The following is a 23,626-nucleotide window of genomic DNA, read 5'->3' on the forward strand; positions in this document are numbered from 1 at the left end:
CTCCTTCATAGGAACTCAGCTATGGAATGTACTGCCTAAACTCCTAGAATCAACTCAGAATCATCTAAACTTCAGGAAATTATTGAAGACCACCCTGTCAGTGGTGTACCAAGGGGGGGGGGGGGCGGTGGGGCCGTTCCGCCCCGGGTGCATGCCACTGGGGGGGGTGCCACGCGCTGGTCAGCTTCCTTCGATTCCATGCTCCCTCTGCCCCTGAACAGGTTACTTCCTGTTCCGGGGCAGAGGGAGCATGAAAACGAAGAGCCGGCAGGCGCGCGGCACCCCCCCCCCCCCCCCCCCCAGCGGCGTGCACCCGGGGGGGTTCTTTTGCCGGGGGGCGGGGCGCATTGGCGATCCGCCCCGGGTGTCAGCCCCCCCTAGGAATGCCACTGCACCCTGTTCAAGAAGGTGTACCATCCAGACGTTGCTTAGTTTATTTCTTATCTGTTCAGCAAAATTTATGGACCCTGATGTTTTTCCATTATCTTGTATTATCTTTGTTGTTTTAGACAATACGTTTACGATTAATTTTTTACTATGACATTGTTTAATGATATTATACTGAACTGTAGCCTACCCATGTTATTGTGTAAGCCACATAGAGCCTGCAACTAGTGGGAAAATGGGGGGTATAAGTGTGTTAAATAAATACATTTATTTACAAGGGAATTTATTCTTTACAATCCAAATAAAATCATACAAGTTAAACAAGCCTGCCTTTCACTCAGGTAGTCCCACAGGGTGGAAGTGATGCTCGGAGCCATCGCCCAACTCCAGGTTTTCTAAAGCAGTGCATCAATCTTTCTGTGGCCATAAGCCCACGATCACAGTCAAAGTTCTGTGACAGCCCAGAAGTGCAGAATAATGATGCGTCAATAGGGAGTCCACCCGGGTCATGAGCCAATTTGGGGGGGAAGTCTGTTTTGGAGGGATCAAGGATTAGTACCTTGTCACTCAAGGCCTATTGCTTGATGGATAGTTCAGACAAGCTGCTACAGACCCAATAAGAGCTGGTTCCTCATCTGAGCAAGAAGAAAAAGTGATAGCTGGAAAAGGGGAAAGACAGGTACATTACCGTCCCTAAAGCCACAGAATTAGCAAAAACAATGTTAAGTAAATCATTAGCAGAGTTTCATACCAACATGTGAACAGGATGATGCCAAATGGGAGACCTGAAGAGTAGAGACTGCGATGTGATCAAAATGAAAATATGCCTTCTTTACACACACAAAAAAACGCTTGAGAAATAAAATCCTTTAAGGCAACAAACAGCCAGGAGACGTAAAAGTAACAGTGAAGAAGGAGCCAAGATGCAAGCCTCCCGCTGTTGTGAGAACTCCCAGCAGTGCAAGTCATGTGTACGTAAAATTTGTGTACTCCTTGCTCTCAGGCTGTCCGATGCACTTTTTTGTCAGCAAAATATTGTGCACAGAAAGGCGAGTGTTTTACAAGAATTAAGAACGTAGGCGTCCCAGCTTTCACAAAATACCTGTGAAGAACAAAAATATACTCGATAAATACAGTGGACCACATACAGCAATATTTAAACAGCACCAGGACTGTCACTGCAATGATCAGGCTGTGTATACTGGAAGGGATATAAAAGAGGGAAGAGGCCCTGGGTTGTTATGAATGAAGATGCAGAGCACCACGCTCCTGTACTGGAAGTGCAAAAAGAAGCAGCAGAAAAGGGACTTTTTTTTTGGTCTTTTGACCCAACAACATAAACCCCCCAACACTCAAAGAGAAAACACTGCTATCATAAGCATTGGTAGGAGTGGCCTAGTGGTTAGGGTGGTGGACTTTGGTCCTGAGGAACTGAGTTCAATTCCCACTTCAGGCACAGGCAGCTCTTTGTGACTCTGGGCAAGTCACCTAACCCTCCATTGCCCCATGTAAGCCGCATTGCGCCTGCCATGAGTGGGAAAGTGCGGGGTACAAATGTAACAAAAATAAAATAGATACTATTGGAGATTCTACATGGAATGTTGCTATTCCACTAGGCTGCGCAGGCTTCTGTTTCTGTGAGTCTGACGTCCTGCACGTACAGAAGCAGAAGCCTGCGCTGCCATATTGGGGATCTGCAAGGGCCGACTTCTACATGGAATTTTGCTAGTGGAATAGCAACATTCCATGTAGAATCTCCAATAGTAGCAACAGTGGAGGAGTGGCCTAGTGGTTAGGGTGGTGGACTTTGGTCCTGAGGAACTGAGTTCAATTCCCACTTCAGGCACAGGCAGCTCCTTGTGACTCTGGGCAAGTCACTTAACCCTCCATTGCCCCATGTAAGCCGCATTGAGCCATGAGTGGGAAAGGGCAGGGTACAAATGTAACAAAAAAAAAAAAAAAAATCTGTGATTGAGCTTGGGTGAGATTTACTGGAGCAATTGGGAAGAATCAAAGCCCCTCTTTAGTGTGTGGGAGAGGAAGGGAGGAGCAGGAAATTGCAGCCTCACGATATGATCCAACAAACCCCACCTGGTAGTAAATCCCTGGAGCACATATGGAAGGCTTAGAACCAAAAGTGGTTTTTGCTCATCTCAAATGCAGAAGGCTTCTTCCCGTGCAGAAGAGTTATGCCGAGTAAAACTAAAACAAATCTGTAAGGGACCAGTTCAGTTCCCACTCATGGCTTCCTCTCCTGCCTGATCAGGGTTGGGAGGTAGTAACATAACATAGTAACATAGTAGGTGACGGCAGAAAAAGACCTGTACGGTCCCATCCAGTCTGCCCAACATTTTCATTTAGTGCAATAGTAACATAGTAGGTGACGGCAGAAAAAGACCTGTACGGTCCCATCCAGTCTGCCCAACATTTTCATTTAGTGCAATAGTAACATAGTAGGTGATGGCAGAAAAAGTCCTGTACGGTCCATCCAGTCTGCCCAACATATTCCAGCTCTCCCATCTTATTTCTTAGGCATCTGGCATGCGCATATAGGCATTTTAAACTATGTTAGAGCACCACGGGGAAGCGATCCCAGTCATCACATAGGGGACACGTCTAAAGGCCTGAAGGAAAACTCTGGAACAAGGGGGCATATGATGAAGTTAAGAGAGAACAGGCTTAGGAGGAATCTATTATTTAACTGAAAGGGTGGTGGAAGCCTGGAATGGCCTCCAGGTGGAGGCTGTGGACTCGAGGACTGTGTAAGAATGTAAGAAAGCGTGGGATAAGCATGTGGGATCCCTTAGGAAAAGGAAGAGGTAGGGGTTACAGAGGATGGGCTATTTGGCCTTTATCTGCCATCATGTTTCTATGAAAGAGCATCCTATATAATAAAACTCACCCTCAACGTTCTGAGGACACTGACGTCACTGTCAGTTCCTCCGGGCACTTCCTTCCGGTTCGAAGGGTTCGTGGTGGTGAAGCCACCGAAATCACTGTGTTGGGGACCCGCCCTCGCGTCAAACGTGATGACGTCGCGGGCGGAGCAATGGTGTCAGTGGCTTCACAACCAACGACTCAGCACATTGAAGGTGGCGTTGGCGTGCGTTGACGAGGTCCGCAACAATGGCGGTCAGTGCCTTCACAACGCCGAAGGGGTGAGCGGGGGGGGGGGGTTCGGGAAGAAAACCTTGCTAGCGCCCGTTTCATTTGCGCCTGAAATGGGCACGTTTTACTAGTAGTACAATAAATAAATAAAAATGCCAGAGTCAGACACCTAAAGGATCAGGAAGAAGAACTACTGGACCACAAACAAATATTAAACAACAACAACAACAAAACAATAAAACATTTCTAGGAGAAAATACGGGTACCAGTTTGCTCTCACCTTCTGTGCTGTAACACCTCCAACAGTGACCTTTCTACATCAACCTGGTGCAACTCTGCTCTTTCTTCATCTTCAAAATACAACTATGAGACACCGAATAAAACCAGAGTAAAAATTAGAAATGCTGATCTGCCAGGGGTGTAACTCAGCTTCTACAAGGGCAGGAAGCCTTCCAACTCTTAAGGTTCTGCTTTGTTCCTCACTCACTGCTGACAGTGCTACTGGCCCTGACAGGATGTTCAATATACAGTACCTCAGGACTGTAGGACCTGCAGTTACATCCTGGCCACTGTTTTCCGTAATGCTAAACCTACACTTAACAGTGCTAAACATGCAAATCAAGCCCCCTTTCTCTAGGGCACCGTCATCCCACTCTGTCAGTGATGCTGCCTGGATTGTGAACTAAAGGAGTAAGCACTCATTGGCGGTTTATATGTTCATTCCAGGGGTGTAGCCAGACCTCAGTGGGAGGGGGGGGGGGGTCCAGAGCCTGAGGTGTGGGGAGCACTGTTTAGCCTGCCTCCCTTAGCCGCCAACCCCCCCCCCCCCCCCCCCCCCCGCCGCCAAGGAGTGGCCTAGTGGTTAGGGTGGTGGACTTTGGTCCTGGGGAACTGAGTTCGATTCCCACTTCAGGCACAGGCAGCTCCTTGTGACTCTGGGCAAGTCACTTAACCCTCCATTGCCCATGTAAGCCGCATTGAGCCTGCCATGAGTGGGAAAGTGCGGGTACAAATGTACAAAAATAAAGTTGATACTATTGGAGATTCTACATGGAATGTTGCTATTCCACTAGCAATATTCCATGTAGAAGGTTGCGCAGGCTTCTGTTTCTGTGAGTCTGACGACAGAAGCAGAAGCCTGCGCGGCCACATTGGCGATCTGCAAGGGCCGACTTCTATATGGAATGTTGCTACTATTGGAGATTCTACATGGAATGTTTCTACTATTGAAGATTCTACATGGAATGTTGCTATTCCACTAGCAACATTCCATGTAGAAGGCTGCGCAGGTTTCTGTTTCTGTGAGTCTGACGTCCTGCACAGAAGCAGAAGCCTGCGCGGCCACATTGGCAATCTGCAAGGGCCGACTTTTACATGGAATGTTGCTAGTGGAATAGCTCAAATAGTAGCAACAGTGGAGGAGTGGCCTAGTGGTTAGGGTGGTGGACTTTGGTCCTGAGGAACTGAGTTCGATTCCCACTTCAGGCACAGGCAGCTCCTTGTGACTCTGGGCAAGTCACTTAACCCGCCATTGCCCCAGGTACAAATAAATACCTGTATACAATATGTAAGCCACATTGAGCCTGCCATGAGAGGGAAAGTGCGGGGTACAAATGTAAAAATAAAAAAAGTACCTTATAAGTACCTATAAAACTTTTGTATGCAGTGCTCAGTATTGCTATTGGCCTTCTATACCATAACCAGGCACGCTAACACAGCTGCCCTATAACATCAGAGCACTGTGCCTGCCTTCCTGCCTGTTTGTTAACTGAGTCTGCCTCTTGAAAGGTTGACATAGACTCTAAACGATGGTAAATGTCACTTATCTTTAGGCGTTTCAGTGCCGTGGGCTGGTTGTGCTGCTGCCAATCACATTTCTCCCCAGTGCAGTGCTTGTGTGTTCTCAACACTCTTATTAAAACCCATGTCCCTTTGTTGTTCCCGACGTGAAGCCACGTTTCACCATCACGGCGTCTTCAAGGGAATTTATCTGCAAGAACAGGGATAAATTCCCTTGAAGACGCTGTTATGGTGAAATGTGGCTATAGGGATTGGAGCCCAAACGTTACTAGTGAGATTAAATTTTAACTGCCAGACCCTCGGCCATTCTTCTAAGGTTCGGAGATCCCTTCTCATCGTTTCTACTCCCTCCAGGGTATCCACTCTGGTGTCTGTGTTTCTGGCAGGGTGTCACTGTTAAAACAGTTTGTGGTTGCTGTCGGTATGCCAGGATAAGAATACCAGCCAAGACATGTGAGAGGATGGTATCCTTGTCCAGGATGAGTTGTACTGGTTTTAGCTGGGAGCTGTAAGCGAAAATCAGGGGCGGTCTCTTTTTTTCTGTTTTTAGTATGGCCCTGTAGCAGATTACTTCTGGGCATATGTTTGGCCCTGTTGATCTCTCTCATTTCATTGGGTGGGTAGTGTAATCTCAAAAATGTCTGCCCTTTCTCCAGATACAAGTCTCAGAGGGGTCAGAACAAATCTGGTTATAGCATAGAGCCTGGAAGCAGACAGTGGACCCTAGTGGTAGGTGATGGGTGGAAGCTGGAAGTGTTGTAGATATGTATGGCAGTCAGTGGGTTATGGGTATTATATGCTTTCTTATGTGATCTATCTATCTATCTAGGCCGTATGTCCACTTCTATGTCTATTTATATTGTGTCAAGATTTCATTATTATTTATGATTTTATTTTATATATATATATATGTATTTTAGACTCCTGAGGAAGGCCTTTTTAGGCTGAAACACGACTCATGTCGAGTCTCGGATTTTGTAATAAAGCCATAACAAATTTTTGGACATCAAATGCTGTTTTTTTTTTTTTTTGTCACCCTCGCTGTGTTTGACTTCTTATGTGACCCTCATGTCCTTGCAGTGGATTTTGCTCCTTAAAAGCTCAGGCCTCCATAAACTGGTTAGTCTCTAAAGGTGAACCTGCCTCTGGACTTACTCAGCCACTCCTTTAATGTGAGAAAAAGATCTATGAAATGTACAAGTCTGTACAAGGGTCGCTCACTAGATCAGTCAAAATTAAATTGGTTACACCTACCTCCAGCTCATTGGGGAGGTACTTTCTCTCCACGTCCCACGGTGGCAGATCCTCAGCAAACATCATAATCAGATGATCAATAAACCTGAAACCAAACAGGCACCGTTTACCCTCTACTTCCTATCGCTCCAAGACAAGACTGGCTGCAGCCTGCTCCCTTTTAGCCAGCATTGTAAAAAACCTGCACAGTGGCCTAGTGGTTAGGGTGGTGGACTTTGGTCCTGGGGAACTGAGTTCGATTCCCGGCACAGGCAGCTCCTTGTGACTGTGGGCAAGTCACTTAACCCTCCATTGCCCCATGTAAGCCGCAGGGTACAAATGTAACAAAAATAAAATAGATACTATTGGAGATTCTACATGGAATGTTGCTGTTCCACTAGCAACATCCATGTAGAAGCCTGCGCGGCCACATTGGTGATCTGCAAGGGCCGACTTCTACATGGAATGTTGCTAGTGGAATAGCAACATTCCATGTAGAATTTCAAATAGTAGCAACAGTGGAGGAGTGGCCTAGTGGTTAGGGTTAGGGTGGTGGACTTTGGTCCTGGGGAACTGAGTTCGATTCCCGGCACAGGCAGCTCCTTGTGACTGTGGGCAAGTCACTTAACCCTCTATTGCCTGCCGCATTGAGCCTGCCATGAGTGGGAACGCACGGGATACAAATGTAACAAAAAAACCCCAAAACAAAACACATGTCCAGACTGACCCCCTGCACTGGCCTGTTTCCAGTGTTGCTACCTTTAATTCATGTGGCCTAGAAACACTATAAAACCCATCATAAAACACCAACATTAGAAACTCAACAGTCTTAAATAGCACAAAAATGTTCGGGAGATGGTGCTAATTTTACCACCATTTGAAGAAAATCAAGCGCCAGCCTTGGTGGGGGGGGGCATCTATTTTTGGTTTGTACACTGTCTTCCCCCCCATTCCCCATTTGGAGGGGATTGTGGGTAGTGGGGCAAGGCACAGAACCCACCTCTCCCAATCAGCAGTAATCTACGGGCAGTCTGTGGCCTCTCTGCCCAAGTTCCCCTGTGTTATTTTAAGCCCCGAGACATGACAGTCACTGAGCTGGCTGTGAACATATTATAAAGACAACTAGTAAAAAAAGGCCCGTTTCTGACACATGTTTGAGAGAGTGTATATGAGAGTGACTGTGTGTGTGAGAGAGAGTGAATGTGCGAATGTGTGTGTGAGAGAGAGAGAGAGAGTGAGTCTGGGTGCAAGTGTGTGTGTGAGAATGAGAGTGTGTGCAAGTGCGTATGTGAGAGACAGTGTGAGAGAGAGAGAGAGAGTGTTTCACACAGATACAGTGTGTGCGAGAGAGTGTGTGTGAGACACAGACTCTCTGTGAGACTGAGTGTATGAGACCAAGAGTGTGTGAGTGACTGTGTGACACAGAGAGTGAATGTGATACAGTGTGAGACATAGAGTGTGTGAGAGACAGTGTGTGAGAGTGAGAGAGAGAAAGACATTGACTGTGAGAGACAGAGTGTGTGTGTGTGTGACAGAGATATCCCCGCCTCTCTCTGGTGTCAGGCCCCCCCCTCTCTCTGGTGTCGGAGCGTTACTGTGCAGGACGCTGAGCTCTGGCTGTGCTTCAAGGAACTGACCAATCCTATTTAATAGAATGCACCTCCAACATTCTGAAGCCGAGAAACCTCGTGTGGTTGGTCACTTCTGCTTGTGACGAACCCGGAAGTACGTGATGTCAATTCAGGAGATGGATACAGAGAGCAGGAATGCCTCAGCCATGCAGTCAGCTTCAGAATGTTGGAGGTGCGTTTTATTACATAGGATGTGCTTCACACTGCCTGGACTGCTTTGGTTCTAACCACATACACATGCGGCAAACTTTAAACTTTTTTCTAGGCCCAACAGCACAGCTCCAAATAGGTCAATTCAAACAGACTGGAGATTAAACAGAAGGGCCCAAAGGTAGTACACAGGGTTTTCTATGGAAGACCCCGACTCTTATGAGTCTTTTTTGTCCTTTAGATTGTAAGCTCCTTCGAGCAGGGACTGTCCTCTGTGTTAAATTGTACAGCGCTGCGTAACCCTGGTAGCGCTTTATAAACGTTAAGTAGTAGTGGAGTTTACCTGGAGTTCTCGTGAAACGCCGAGACGAAGTCTGTCTGTCTGTATTCTGGGTACAGAAACAGCACAGGCCAGTGCAGATTCTTCTTCTGATCCAAATACACCTTTGCGGCCGTGGCGTTTCCGGAGCTCAGTTCGTCTAATGAGAGGCCAGTAATCCCATCCGAGGCAACCTCTTCCTCCTCACTGCAGGTCTGCTGGATCAGCTTAATGTTCCGATCCTGAGTCAAAAAGAAAAACAAACTCACAAAAGAGCAAATCAGAAGCAGGGAGGAGCTTCTTAATATCAAAACCCATCAACCGCTCTCCAGCACGAAAAGTTCTCTCTGTGTGAGAGACCCTGGGATAGTCCAGCACACAACGGGGCCAATGGAAAAAAAAAATACAGAAAGACATGCAGTAGAGCCGGCTCAGCTCACTGGTTCTACTGCGCAATTAATGAAACAAAATTCCATCGGTATGCAGTAAGCAATGAGCATGCGAATTACTGCTGAGGTAAAAACACGAGCGTAATCCGCAGCTCATTGCAAAATGTCACCCTTCCTGTCAGAGCCTGAACAGTGATTGGCTCAGGCACTGACGGGAAAGGTGACTCCCCCCCCCCTCCCCCCCCAAAAAATTTACCTGTCCTCCCCTTTAAGACATAAGCATCACCACACTGGGACAGACCAAAGGTCCATCTAGCCCAGCACCCTGTCTCCGACAGTGGCCAATCCAGGTCACAATCACCGGACAAGATCCACGGAGCAAAGTATTTTGTACTGCTTGTCCCAGGAATAGTGGATTTTTCCCTACATTCCTTTAATAACATTCTATGGCCTTTTCCTTCAGGAAGCCGTCCAAACCTTTCTTAAACTCTGCTAACTGCCTTAACCACATTCTCTGGCAACGAATTCCAGAGTCGAATTACGTGCTGACTAAATAAAAATTTTCTCTTATTTGTTTTAAACTTTCTTCTACTTAAACACTTTCCTGGTGCCTAGCAGCAACTCTCCCATCCCCCATGACATTAAAAAGCTCTGACGTCTGGTGGAATATCCTCTTCCCCAACTGTAGAAGCCATAGAGGCTGATGGATAAAAGTCTCCATAAAGAATCGCTTGCTATTTCCAGCTCGGTAAAAATTAATGAGGTGGAAATAGTGAGTGATGCTCAAAAAATCGAATGCAAATGAGCTGCTAGTGACTAGGGGTTTGACGCATAAAACCTACCGGGCCAGCAACGTGCGTTTTTAACCTGTTCCAGCTAGTTTTTTGAGCACAGTATTCAGCGGCAGACGCACAAAGGAATTCTGCGGGATGTTTTCCCATTCACGGCAACGTGAATCGTATGGTAATGCATTTAAATGAGCCAATTATTATTTAAATGTGCATTCTGAGAAACGCACAAAACGCAGCTCCTACTTTTAATGTGGAAATTTTTGCAGGAAGTCAGGAGCTGTCGTAACTGTTCTTCAGCGTCTTCTCAGGAGGACGGCAGTCACCAGCTGCCTGCCTGGCATGTTTGCAAGTAACAGCTTCCATCCTCTTCGGTCCAAAAAGATATTAAAGGAAAGAGCCCTTTAATTATATCTTTCCACACTGTAGACTTCAGTGTTACCAGGTTGTGCAGGTAAGAGGTTGGTAACTGAAAGGTCTCCCCAACCACACAGAAATGCTCGCAATCCTCCCTTTTGCCAAACATACAAGACACCACTGTCTGTACTCCAAAATAATGCAACTAAGGTGAGGTGCAAGCAAAAGAAACCTAGGCAGCGGATTTTACAGGCAGCCCAGGGGAGAAAAAGGAGTCATGCTGCTCCGATTTTTGCCCCCGATTATTACAAGGTTTTCGCCTGCCAACGAAAATTCTGGGTTGACTTCTTGATGACTGTCGCCTCAACATCTGGATTTCATTTGCATCTAACTGGAGAACAGGAGTGATGATGTTTTCATGCTGCTCTTAACCCTTCTGTTCCAACTCTTCAGGAATGGCCACTATTTTCACACACTATCATAATAATTTAAAAAAGCTGATTCGCAAGGCTTTCGTACACACAGCTTGTATGGGTTTATTTATTTATTGGTACTTCTGAAATGCTACCTGTTCCACGTGCAGGGCCCAAGAGACAGGCAGAGCTCCAGAGTCTCAATGCGTGGATGAGACGATGGTGCAGGGAGGAGGGTTTTAGATTTGTTAGGAACTGGGCAACATTCTGGGGAAGGGGGAGCCTATTCCGAAAGGATGGGCTCCACCTTAACCAGGTGGGACCAGGCTGCTGGCGTCGGCATTTAAAAAGGAGATAGAGCAGCTTTTAAACTAGAAATGGGGGAAGGCCGACAGTCGCTCAAAAGCGCATGGTTCGGGAAAAGGTATCTTGCAAAGATACCTCACAAACAGGGAAGATAGGGTTTCTGGATAGTGAGGTTGCACAACAGACCGTGGTAGGCCAGGTGCCCTTAAATACAACTAAAGATCAGACAAAAGATGTCAAATCAATAGTGTCAGGTACTGAGCATCATGCAAATAAGAACAACAAACATACTCTGAAATGTCTATATGCAAATGCTAGGAGTCTAAGAAATAAGATGGGAGAGTTGGAATATATTGCACTAAATGAAAAATTGGATATAATAGGCATTACTGAGACCTGGTGGAAGGAGGATAACCAGTGGGACATACCGGGGTACAAAGTATATCGTAATGATAGGGTAGACCGGACTGGTGGAGGGGTAGCATTGTATATTAAAGAGAGCCTTGACTCAGATAGATTACAAATTCAGCAGGACACAAATCACACCTTTGAATCACTGTGGGTTGAAATTCCATGTATAAAAGGGAAAAAAATGGTGATAGGAGTTTACTACCGTCCACCTCGCCAGGATGAGCAGTTAGACACAGAAATGATAAAAGAAATCAGAGACGCGAACAAAATGGGCAATGTGATAATAATGGGTGACTTCAATTATCCAAATATAGACTGGGTAAATGTAACATCGGGACACGCTACAGAGATACAATTCCTTGATGAAATCAAGGACAGCTTTATGGAGCAACTGGTGCAGGAGCCGACGAGAGAAGAAAAAATTCTAGACTTGGTCCTTAGTGAAGCGCATGATCTGGTGAGGGACGTTATGGTACTGGGGCCGCTTGATAACAGTGACCATAATATGATCAGTTTTGACATCAACCTTGAAGTAACTGTACACAGAAAGTCAAATACGTTAGCGTTTAACTTTAAAAAAGGAGACTATGATAAAATGAGAAGAACGGTAAAAAAAAAAAAAAAAACTTAGGGGGGCAACTGAGAGAGTAAAAACTGTACAACAGGCGTGGACGCTGTTCAAAAATACCATCCTGCAGGCCCAGGCCATACATATTCCGCGAATTAGAAAAGAAAGACGGAAGTCCAAAAGACACCCGGCCTGGTTGAAAAGTGAGGTGAAGGAAGCTATTAGGGCTAAAAGAAACGCCTTCAGAAAATGGAAGAAGGAACCGTCTGAAAATAACAAAACAGCATAAGGAGTGTCAAAGCAAATGCAAGGCGCAGATTAAGAAGGCCAAGAGGGAGTATGAAAAAAAGATAGCATTAGAGGCAAAAAAACATAGTAAAAATATTTTTCGGTATATTAAAAGCAGGAAGCCGGCAAAAGAATCGGTTGGGCCGCTGGATGACCGAGGGGTAAAAGGGGCGATCAAGGAAGACAAAGACGTAGCGGAGAGAGTGAATGAATTCTTTGCTTCGGTCTTCACCGAGGAAGATTTGGGTGGGATACCGGTGTCGGAAATGGTATTTCAAGCGGACGAGTCGGAGAAACTTACTGACTTCACGGTAAACCTGGAGGACGTAATGGGGCAGTTCGGCAAACTGAAGAGTAGCAAATCTCCTGGACCGGATGGTATTCATCCTAGAGTACTGATAGAACTGAAAAACGAGCTTGCGGAGCTACTGCTAGTGATATGCAACTTATTCTTAAAATCGAGCGTGGTACCGGAAGATTGGAGGGTGGCCAATGTAACGCCCATTTTTAAAAAAGGTTCCAGGGGAGATCCGGGAAATTATAGACCGGTGAGTCTGACGTCGGTGCCGGGGAAAATGGTAGAGGCTATTATCAAAAACAAAATTACAGAGCACATCCGAGAACATGGATTACTGAGACCAAGTCAGCATGGCTTTTGTATGGGGAAATCTTGCCTGACCAATTTACTTCAATTCTTTGAAGGAGTGAACAAACATGTGGACAAAGGGGAGTCAGTTGATATTGTGTATCTGGATTTTCAAAAGGCGTTTGACAAGGTACCTCATGAAAGGCTACAGAGGAAATTGGAGGGTCATGGGATAGGAGGAAATGTCCTATTGTGGATTAAAAACTGGTTGAAGGATAGGAAACAGAGAGTGGGGTTAAATGGGCAGTATTCACAATGGAGAAGGGTAGTTAGTGGGGTTCCTCAGGGGTCCGTGCTAGGACCGCTGCTTTTTAATATATTTATAAATGATTTAGAGATGGGAGTAACTAGCGAGGTAATTAAATTTGCTGATGACACAAAGTTATTCAAAGTCGTTAAATCGCGACAGGATTGTGAAAAATTACAAGAGGACCTTACGAGACTGGGAGACTGGGCGGCTAAATGGCAGATGATGTTTAATGTGAGCAAGTGCAAGGTGATGCATGTGGGGAAAAAAGAACCCGAATTATAGCTACGTCATGCAAGGTTCCACGTTAGGAGTTACGGACCAAGAAAGGGATCTGGGTGTCGTGGTCGATAACACACTGAAACCTTCTGCTCAGTGTGCTGCTGCGGCTAAGAAAGCGAATAGAATGTTGGGTATTATCAGGAAAGGTATGGAAAACAGGTGTGAGGATGTTATAATGCCGTTGTATCGCTCCATGGTGCGACCGCACCTTGAGTATTGTGTTCAATTCTGGTCGCCGCATCTCAAGAAAGATATAGTAGAATTGGAAAAGGTGCAGCGAAGGGCGACTAAAATGATAGCGGGGATGGGACGACTTCCCTATGAAGAAAGACTAAGGAGGCTAGGGCTATACAGCTTGGAGAAGAGACGGCTGAGGGGAGACATGATAGAGGTATATAAAATAATGAGTGGAGTGGAACAGGTGGATGTGAAGCGTCTGTTCACGCTTTCCAAAAATACTAGGACTAGGGGGCATGCGATGAAACTACAGTGTAGTAAATTTAAAACAAATCGGAGAAAATTTTTCTTCACCCAACGTGTAATTAAACTCTGGAATTCATTGCCGGAGAAAGTGGTGAAGGCGGTTAGCTTAGCAGAGTTTAAAAAGGGGTTGGACGGTTTCCTAAAGGACAAGTCCATAAACCGCTACTAAACGGACTTGGAAAAATCCAAAATTCCAGGAATAACATGTATAGAATGTTTGTACGTTTGGGAAGCTTGCCAGGTGCCCTTGGCCTGGATTGGCCGCTGTCGTGGACAGGATGCTGGGCTCGATGGACCCTTGGTCTTTTCCCAGTATGGCATTACTTATGTACTTATATCCCATAGCAACCAAAAAACAGCGGGTATTTCATATCGATTGTGAATAAATAACAAGAGGGGGAGAGGACCTCAGACCAGTGACACTTTTTTTAATCAATTGAGATTATATTCGTGTAGTCACAAATGTGTAATCACTGGTCCTCTACCAACCTCCTCCTGTTGGGGAGCCCCTGGTTGGAGCAGCAATAAGCTATGTAGCTGTGGTGTCTGATATGTATTGAATATGTTTGCGAAATTCAGCACTAACAAGTATTAGAAGCACACAAATGAATTTTGAGGGAGGAGGTTGGTAGAGGACCAGTGATTCCACATTTGTGACTACACGAATATAATCTCAATTGATTAAAAAAGTGTCACTGGTCTGAGGTCCTCTCCCCCTCTGTTATTTATTCACAATCGATATGAAATACTCGCTGTTTTTTGGTTGCTATGGTTTATAATCCAGCGGAGTGATCCCCATTTGTTTTTGTTACTTTGGTACTTATATCCCACATAATCTGAATTGTGGTTATATGAAAGCTGTGGATAGCATGCTGTTCTGAGCATGTGCAGAGCAGGCCACGCTTAGCCATTCACTCTTGTGCACATGAATGCCAACTGGCTTTTTTCCTTACCAAGCTGCTTGCTATTTTTTTGCGAGCAGCTCATTTGCATCCGATTTTTTTTTTTGGGAGCATCACTCACTATATCCCGAGGTGGAAATAGTGAACGTTTCGTTACTGGGACTTTTGTGCGTTGACCTCTAGGTTTCCAAGTTTATTACAATTTTACTACGCTGCTCAAACGGGAATACGTTCAGAGCAGCTTTCAGGCTAAAAGGAGAAGGGAGGTATGAGACAGAACCATAAACACAACCTATTCAGTAGGGTAGGAGGGGGAAGAACTACAATATTAGGATAAAGGGTGAGGAAAAACACAAGGAAGCACTACAAATGTTCTCAAGAACTCCTTGAGAGAGAACAGAAAGTGGGAGAGCGACCAAGGATATCAGAGACTGGAGGATGTTCTTAAAATGAAAGTTTATTAAGAGTTTCGAAGACTCGACACAACGTTTGGAAGATAATCGAGTGGTCTCGTCAAACCGCTGCATGCGCTGCTAGATAATTTTCAAGACTATTATACCACTAGAATCAATTACATCATTATCCAGTCATCTTTTGTGTAAGAGACTGTTGTGACATCTTCAAAGAATCTCCCATTGTCATTTTTCTGAACCACCCTGCACAGCAGACTCCTGATGCAGGCCTGACGGCCGAAACACGACGTTGTGTCGAGTCTTCGAAACTCTTAATAAACTTTCATTTTAAGAACATCCTCCAGTCTCTGATATCCTTGGTCGCTCTCCCACTTTCTCTTCTCTGTTGTCTTTACCGTGGGGCGTTTGAGTTCTCCGCTTGCCAGCGGATTTTCTCTCTCAAGAACTCCTTGACTGGATCACTGGTTACCAGCAATTTATTTATTTGGATTTTGCTCACACCTTTTTCAGTAGTAGCTCAAGGTGAGTTACATTCAGGTACGCTGGGTATTTCTCTGTCCCAGGAGAAAGTCTGTACCTGAGGCAATGGAGGGTTAAGTGACTTGCCCAAGATCACAAGAAGCAGCAGCGGGATTTGAACCAGCCACCTCTGGATTACAAGACCGGTGCTCTAACCACTAGGCCACTCCTCCACTCAGCAATATTCTATGTAGAATCACCAATAATAGCAACATTCCATGTAGAATCTCAAATAGTAGCAACATTCCATCTAGAATCTCAAATATTTATTTAGATTTTGCTCACACCTTTTTCAACAGTTGCTCAAGGAGAGTTGAACCGGCCACCTCTGGATTTCAAGACCGATACTCTAACCACTAGGCCACTCGTCCACTCTATGTTAAGAGAAGGCTTCAGTGAACAGACGAGTCTTAAGATCCATCTTGAATTTAGCCAGGGAGGGCTGTAGATGAAGCGAGCCTGGGAGAGAGTTCCATAATTGGGGACTCTGAACGGAAAAAACTGCATGCCGTACGTTCATGAGCAATTTCACGGTAACTGGGTAGAACTAGTTGATTTAGCCGAGCTGACTGGAGATATCTAGATGGGCAGTAAGGGGTAAGAGAACGTGATACAGTAGATTGGTTTGGCTGAAGTCAGGGTCTTGAACACTAGAAATAAGATCTTATAGGTAATTCGGTCTATAATGGGGAGCCAGCGCGCATCCTTTAAATGAGGGGTAACGTGATCATACTTTCATGGACTAGGTGGGGTCAGTCTACCATAAGCGAATTCTTAACTTACTCAGTAGTTGCTCCAACTACCAAATAAGGGAAACCCCTGTATCTGTTAGAGGTTGTTGGGGGGTGCCACTAGACAACAGATATTTTTTTTTTTTTGGGGGGGGGGTGGTTCTAGTGATCTTTTTGTCCTGATGCAGAGGGTGACCCAACCCTTCTACACCACCTCATACCTGGCAGTAAATCTTTCATGTTGTGCTCACCTTAAGGATGGAATAGCCAATAACCTCTTTATCATGTATTTACACAGTGCCTAACGTGATGTTTTTCCTGCAGTACAAAGTCTTTCTTTGCATTGGGCAGCTCTTAAATTGTTAAATCTCTCGTGTGCTGTCAGCTGCAGTGGCTTTCTGCATCGGCCCACACCCTGCAGCAAAGGTGATTTCCCACTTTTTGCTTTACGTCTGCTTCCCTTTTGTTGCTCCTGTTTTCCCATCCATATTCTCTTATTTAGCTGCTTTCGTTACTGTATTTGTTAGTTTTTATATAACTATTATATCCTGCTGTATTATGTAATTATCTTGTAACTTTGTTAGCCACACTGAGCCTGCACAAGCTGGGAAAATGTGGGATACAAGTGGAGCGGAGGAGTGGCCTAGTGGTTAGGGTGGTGGACTTTGGTCCTGGGGAACTGAGGAACTGAGTTCGATTACCACTTCAGGCACAGGCAGCTCCTTGTGACTCTGGGCAAGTCACTTAACCCTCCATTGCCCCACGTAAGCCGCATTGAGCCTGCCATGAGTGGGAAAGTGCAGGGTACAAATGTAACAAAAATAAAATAGATACTATTGGAGAGATTCTACATGGAATGTTGCTACTATTGGAGATTCTACATGGAATGTTGCTATTCCACTTCCACGCAAATCACAATACCAAAGATTAGAACTGGGTGTGTGCAAACAATTCACAAGCCAACTGTTAAGTTAAAGTTATTATAGGGAGCCCTCGGAAAATACTACTTTACGGCAATTTCACATTATTTGCCTAGTAGCATAGTCTCTCTTCATCGGGTCGTCCCTTGATAAACTATTGGTGAATGCTGTGATTGTTGCAAACACACTGCCGAGAGTGCTCAAAAATATATAATGTGTGCTTTAAATATAAAAAATGAAAAAACTTTAACTTAACTTGCATGCCACTGCATGTCTCACGTTGTTGGAGTCCACTTAGGCTTCCCCTAAATTACGCCCGACGCCGCGGGTTTCAATGTTTTCATCAGGGACTCGGGTTAACATAGTCCGCCTTGAATCCACAACAAGCTGGGTGCACAGCGGACTATGTTAACCCGTACGTGCAGGACGTCAGACTCACAGAAGCAGAAGCCTGCGCGGCCACATTGGTGATCTGCAAGGGCCGACTTCTACATGGAATGTTGCTAGTGGAATAGCAGCAACATTCCATGTAGAATCTCAAATAGCACCAACAGTGGAGGAGTGGCCTAGTGGTTAGGGTGGTGGACTTTGGTCCTGGGGAACTGAGGAACTGAGTTTGATTCCCACTTCAGGCACAGGCAGCTCCTTGTGACTCTGGGCAAGTCACTTAACCCTCCATTGCCCCATGTAAGCCGCATTGAGCCTGCCATGAGTGGGGAAGTGTGGGGTACAAATGTAACAAAAAAAAAACCCCAAATAAATAAAATAAAGCACAGCAGGAAGGGGTAAGAACTCAGCAGACACAAGCTAGATACGGATTTACATAATACAAAAGAAAAGAAAATGCACGTGTGGAATGTACAAAGTGACCACAAGATGTCACCTTTGTGCTGCACCTGACAAAAAAACACAAAAACAAAAACCCGCACCATTTCTCCGCCCTCCCACCCCCAAGTCTCCAGTGCCTGTCCCCAGTTACAATGATAGTGGTTCTATCACTTGATGCCACTCAAGTGCAAATTCTTTAAAATGGCACCAGCAGGCAGGAACAGAAATCTGTGCAAAGAGGGGCCTTATACCTATGCAACCTTATGTTCTTCTGTAAAACTGTCCTGAGCGCATTTGGGAGGATGCGCTAAATACAAGGTTAAATTAAAAAACAAAAACAACAACAGACAAAAAAAACCCTCTGCAGGCCAAGAGACAATGAGAGAGCTGCAATATCTTACTACAATTAGAATAAAAACCAGAGCCGACACGATGTTCCATTTTTTTATAGAGAATAACTACTACTACTACTACTTAACATTTCTAAAGCGCTACTAGGGTTACGCAGCGCTGTACAATTTAACATAGAGGGACAGTCCCTGCTCAAAAGAGCTTACAAGTCTAGTTAGACAAGTGAACGGTCAAATTGGGGCAGTCTGGATTTACTGAACTGTAAGAGTTGGAGCTGAACGCGGCAATGAAGAGGTGGGCTTTTAACAGAGACTTGAAGATGGGCAGGGAGGGGGCTTGGCGTATGGGCTCAGGAAGGTTGTTCCAAGCATAGGGTGAGGCGAGGCAGAAGAGCGGAGCCTGGAGTTGGCAGTGGTGGAGAAGGGTACAGAGAGGAGGGATTTGTCCTGTGAACGGAGGTTTCGAGCGGGAACGTAAGGGGAAATGAGGGTAGAAAGGTAATGAGGGGTGACAGACTGAGTGCATTTGTAGGTAGAAAGGAAGAGCTTGAACTGTAGTGCGGTATCTGATTGGAAGCCAGTGAAGTGACCCGAGAAGAGGGGTGATATGGGTAATATCGGTTCAGGCGGAATATAAGACTGCAGCAGAGTTCTGAACTGATTGAAGGGGGGGATAGATGGCTAAGTGGGAGGCCGTGAGGAGTAAAGTTGGCAGTAGTCAAGGCGAGAGGTAATGAGAGCATGGACGAGGGTTCGGGTGGTGTGTTCAGAGAGGAAAGGGCGAATTTTGCTGATGTTAAAGAGGAAGAAGCGACAGGTCTTGGCTATCTGCTGGATATGCGCAGAGGAGAGGGAGGAGTCAAAGATGACACTTCTAACCAGTGGTGTAGCCAAGGGTGGGCCCAGGTGGGCCCAGGCCCATCCACTTTGGGCTCAGGCCCACCTAGTAGCAACACTCCTATGATGTGGCTGGCAGGGATTCCCGAGCCCCACCAGCTGAAAACTCTCAACAACTGTCCCTCCTGCATACCTTGTAAATAGCAGATCTTTGCCTGCTAATGTTGGGCCCACAGCCTTCCCACTGATGCAACTTCCTGTTTCTGCATAGGCAGGAATATGTCAGAGGGAAGGCTGTGGGGCCAGTGCGAGCAGTATGTATCAGTTGCTGCTTGATGCAGGTGAAAATCTGCCATTTAAAAGGTATGCGGGGAGATGGGGGATATTTCAGAGACCATATGGCCTGCAGGCGAGAGAAGGAGAGACCAAATCACCTGTGGGACGGGGTTCTTCTGCCCACTCATCTTGGGTACAGGCCCACCCAAAATTGGGTGTTGGCTACGCCCCTGCTTTTAACCACAACGATACATCACAAGGTTACAGAAAAGGATCGGCATCTTCAAGGTTTCACTGAACCTGTTTCTGGGACGAGATTTCCCAGAATGCCAGGAACAGCTGTGAAGTTCCGTAGTCTTGTGAAGATGACAATCAGGAAAGGGCTCACCTTTATTGCTTGCAACAGGGCTTCCCTCTGTGACTGCTCCTGCTTTGCTTTCACTGTGGCCTTCCTCGCATCTCGCTGTTCTGCTCGCTGTGGGGAAAAAAAACACATTCTGATCAGTACTGGGGGACCTGCTCTCTCTTTAGAAAAAGGGATACTAGCAACCCCTCCCCCTCCAACCCCACCAACACACACTTACTCATAAGGCTCTCTAGAATGTAGTTCCAACGGATACAAATAATTGCGAAAGCAGCACCATACTAAAGCAAGTATGATTTACTGTAGAAAGCCTCCATCCTTTATTTACCTCAAAGACTTATCCTGGAGAGACATCAGTGCTCAGGAGGACGGTTAGGTTGAGGGAAATGACCAGCAGGTTTAAGTTCAAGGCTCAAAAGAATATTTTACACAACTTTAAGAATTAAAAGGTTTAAATTGCCTCTCAATGGCATATTTGAGCTATAGACTGCCCTGTTTCCCAAAGCCTGAGCTAATGGGGCAGCCTTGCCACTTTCTTAAAGCAAGCACTATTGCAATGAATGAAACAGTTTTGCGGTGGGTCTGTATCCCAACTTCCACAATGGCCGTAAAGAGGTTTTGCACGGAGGAAGGGATGCCCTGTCTCCAGGCGTAAACCACCCCACAGTGCCCAGAGCTCTGTCTTCTTGATCTAAACAGAAAGCCCAAATGTAAGGGAAGACAGAGGTAATCCGCCCAATTTCACTGCTGGTACAATACCAGAGATCCCACTCAAGTTTTTCACTTTCCTCTTTCTTTGTTGTTCTGAGAGAAAGTGGGGAAATGAGGAAATGACTGGCTGGTCTTCAGTCCCCTTCTTCTCCACTAGGTGGCTTTAGCAGGATAAACATAGTAACATAGTAAATGACGTCAGATAAAGACCTGTACGGTCCATCCAGTCTGCCCAACAAGATAAACTCATTTTACATGGTATGTGATACTTTATATGTATATCCAAGTTTGATTTGTCCTTGTCTTTCTCAGGGCACAGACCGTAGAGGTCTGCCCAGCACTGTTCTTGTACTAAGTTCTGGAACTAACATCGAAGCCCATTAAAATTTACACTCCAGCCCATCCCTATCTATTCAGTCACAACCAGGGCGTAGACCGTAAAAGTCTGCCCAGCTCCCGTTTTGTTTCCCAATTACCGGCGTCGCCACCCAATCTCTGCTAAGGTTCCACAGAACCATTCCTTCTAAACAGGATTCCTTTGTGTTTATCCCACACACGTTTGAATTCCATTACCGTTGTCATCTCCACCATCTCCCGCGGGAGGGCATTCCACATTTCCACCACCCTCGCCAAAGAGGGGTGGCAGCGGGAACTGGAGGCTTAACGGCTACGGTATCACTTCCCGGTTAATTCAGCAGAAACCTAAGCTTATTTACCAAAATCAGGACATTCTGGAAGACCTCCCTTACTACGCTCCAGCCTTTGTTCCTACTTGTATCAAAGTTTGGATTTTGAAGTAGATACATTTATTTTTGTACCCCACACTTTCCCACTCATGGCAGGCTCAATGCGGCAGGCAATGGAGGGTTAAGTGACTTGCCCAGAGTCACAAGGAGCTGCCTGTGGCGGGAATTGAACTCAGTTCCTCAGTTCCCCAGGCCCAAAGTCCACCACCCTAACCACTAGGCCACTCGTTGGCTTAAAGCACAAACAAAAAAAAAATTTCCCAGTTCCACAAAGTTTAGCAGCCAGTGTTTAACCAAGATGTAACATACCCTGAGTCTGTCAGCTTTGGTCCTTGTTTCCAGAAGTTTCTTCTCTTTGGAACTGATTCGCAGCCCTTCGTCACACCACACTATTGCCTCTGTGAAGTTCTTTAGCTCCAAGTGACACAAAGCACCTGTACACATGGGCGTCCAAAGCACAGAGCAGCAAGATTTTTAGCGATAGCATATGTTCATATAAAACCCCGCCACATACCCTACAGAGACAACATTACTCACCACAGCCAATTAGGCAAAAAAAAAATCCAAATGAAAGAAACAAATTATTCTCTAATATAGAATAAAATAGATGTATTTTATAGCCTATGCATGCTTTATACTATGATTTGTATCCCCCCCCCCCCCCCCCCTTCCCTCTCTTTTCGTAACTCAATTTGAACTTAGATATGGGTAGCTACTTCTTAAATGTGAGCTCCGGTATTGCCATACTTTGTAAAATGCTGCTTGTTGCTACGTTGTGAGCTCTTGCTTGTATTTGTATCGAAAATCAGTAAAAGAGATTAAACTATTAAAAAAAAAAAAATATATATATATATATATAGAATAAAATAGAACATCTTTTTCATTTAACGCTGTACATGTCTTTGGGAGGGGGGGTCTTTTACTAAGGCGTGCTGGCGTTTTTAGCGCACGTTAAAAATAGCGTGCTAAATGCTAAAGACGCCAATGTATTCCTATGTGCGTCTTTAGCACGCGCTTATTTTTAACGCACGCTAAAAACGCCAGTGCACCTAAGTAAAAGACTCCCTTGGTAACTTCAGATCCCCCAAGCAGGGGTGACAGACCTGTCATATTCCTCAGCTCATTTCCTACAACTCTCATTCCCCCCCCATCCATCAGTAGGATTTGTGTAGCTAACTCACTTCCTTCAAACTATTTTTGGCTGGGGATTAGCTTATATTATTAAAAAGATTTGATGACTGCCCAGATTAAACAAAATACATAAAAATCAATACAGACAGATTAAGTAATAATCCTAAGTGACCAAACTGACAACTGCCTCTGTCCTTCATCCACAATCAAACTTGAGGTTCAGCCTCCCTTCCCCACATAATCGGGACAAAAGGTTTAACTGTCTTTTAAAAATTCTTTAAGGATACTTGACACAAATATAAGGAGGAGTGCAATCCAAAGCAAAGGAGAGAGGAATGCAAATGGAGACCGATGTGTACAGTCCCTACCGGGTAAGAAATGGAGAATGAACTGTGATGGGTAAACACCTTAGCTCTCTGAACACAACAACTGAAAACCTTCTCTGCAAACCTGACATCCTCTGTTTCAGAGTTTAGCGACTCTCTGAGCCATAAGGAAAACAATTTTCTGAAAATACACTATTTCAGTGGACCCTGCACGCCTTACCTCGCACAATCGCTTTGAGGTGGTCTTGCTTCTGCTTTCTTGCTGCTATCACATCATTCAGAGCAGAGCGATAGTTACCTGGCAAAACAAAAAGAACCACAATCAAGCATTTCAGACAGGCAGTGTACGCAAACCCCTCCCAGCATGGTCATATCACCGAGCCTTTGATTTCTGGCAAGTTCTCTAATCCATTTTGGTGCGGATCCACTTTGAAATATCTACAAAATCCTGAGTGGTGTAGAACGAGTAGAAATGACTCGATTTTTTACTCTTTCAAAAAGTACAAAGACTATGGGACGCTCAATGAAGTTACATGGAAATATTTTAAAAACAAACAGGAGGAAATATTTTTTCACTCAGTGATAGAAGCTGTGGAACTCGTTGCCGAAGAATGTGGTAACAGCTGTTAAGAGTATGTGGGTTTAAAAAAATGTTTGGACAAGTTCCTGGAGGAAAGGTCCATAGACTGCTATTGAGACAAACATGGGGAAGCCACTGCTTGCCCTGGGATTGGTAGCATGGAATGTTGCTACTCTTTGGGGTTCT

At 45.3% G+C, this 23,626-nt stretch overlaps 1 protein-coding gene across 2 annotated transcripts in view; it reads right to left on the reverse strand.

The window, feature by feature from the left end:
- Positions 1-612: 612 nt before the first annotated feature.
- Positions 613-23,626, reverse strand: part of TTC4 (tetratricopeptide repeat domain 4) — a 39,008-nt gene continuing 15,994 nt past the window's right edge. Inside the window, exons 4-11 of one of the 2 annotated variants that reach the window (XR_003942477.1) lie at positions 23,081-23,158; positions 21,713-21,837; positions 19,971-20,057; positions 8,653-8,870; positions 6,550-6,634; positions 3,776-3,858; positions 1,139-1,489; positions 613-1,046 (exon numbers count right to left, since the gene is read on the reverse strand). Coding sequence is in view for 1 of the 2 variants with exons in the window: in XM_030206367.1 (XP_030062227.1) it covers positions 1,387-1,489; positions 3,776-3,858; positions 6,550-6,634; positions 8,653-8,870; positions 19,971-20,057; positions 21,713-21,837; positions 23,081-23,158 (779 nt within the window). In the remaining variant the exon portion in view is untranslated. Of the gene's footprint in view, positions 1,490-3,775; positions 3,859-6,549; positions 6,635-8,652; positions 8,871-19,970; positions 20,058-21,712; positions 21,838-23,080; positions 23,159-23,626 lie in introns of both variants that reach the window. The other variant, XM_030206367.1, reaches the window with a different exon arrangement.

This window comes from Microcaecilia unicolor, chromosome 6, assembly GCF_901765095.1.
Source record: "Microcaecilia unicolor chromosome 6, aMicUni1.1, whole genome shotgun sequence".
NCBI classification, from domain to species: Eukaryota; Metazoa; Chordata; class Amphibia; order Gymnophiona; family Siphonopidae; genus Microcaecilia; species Microcaecilia unicolor.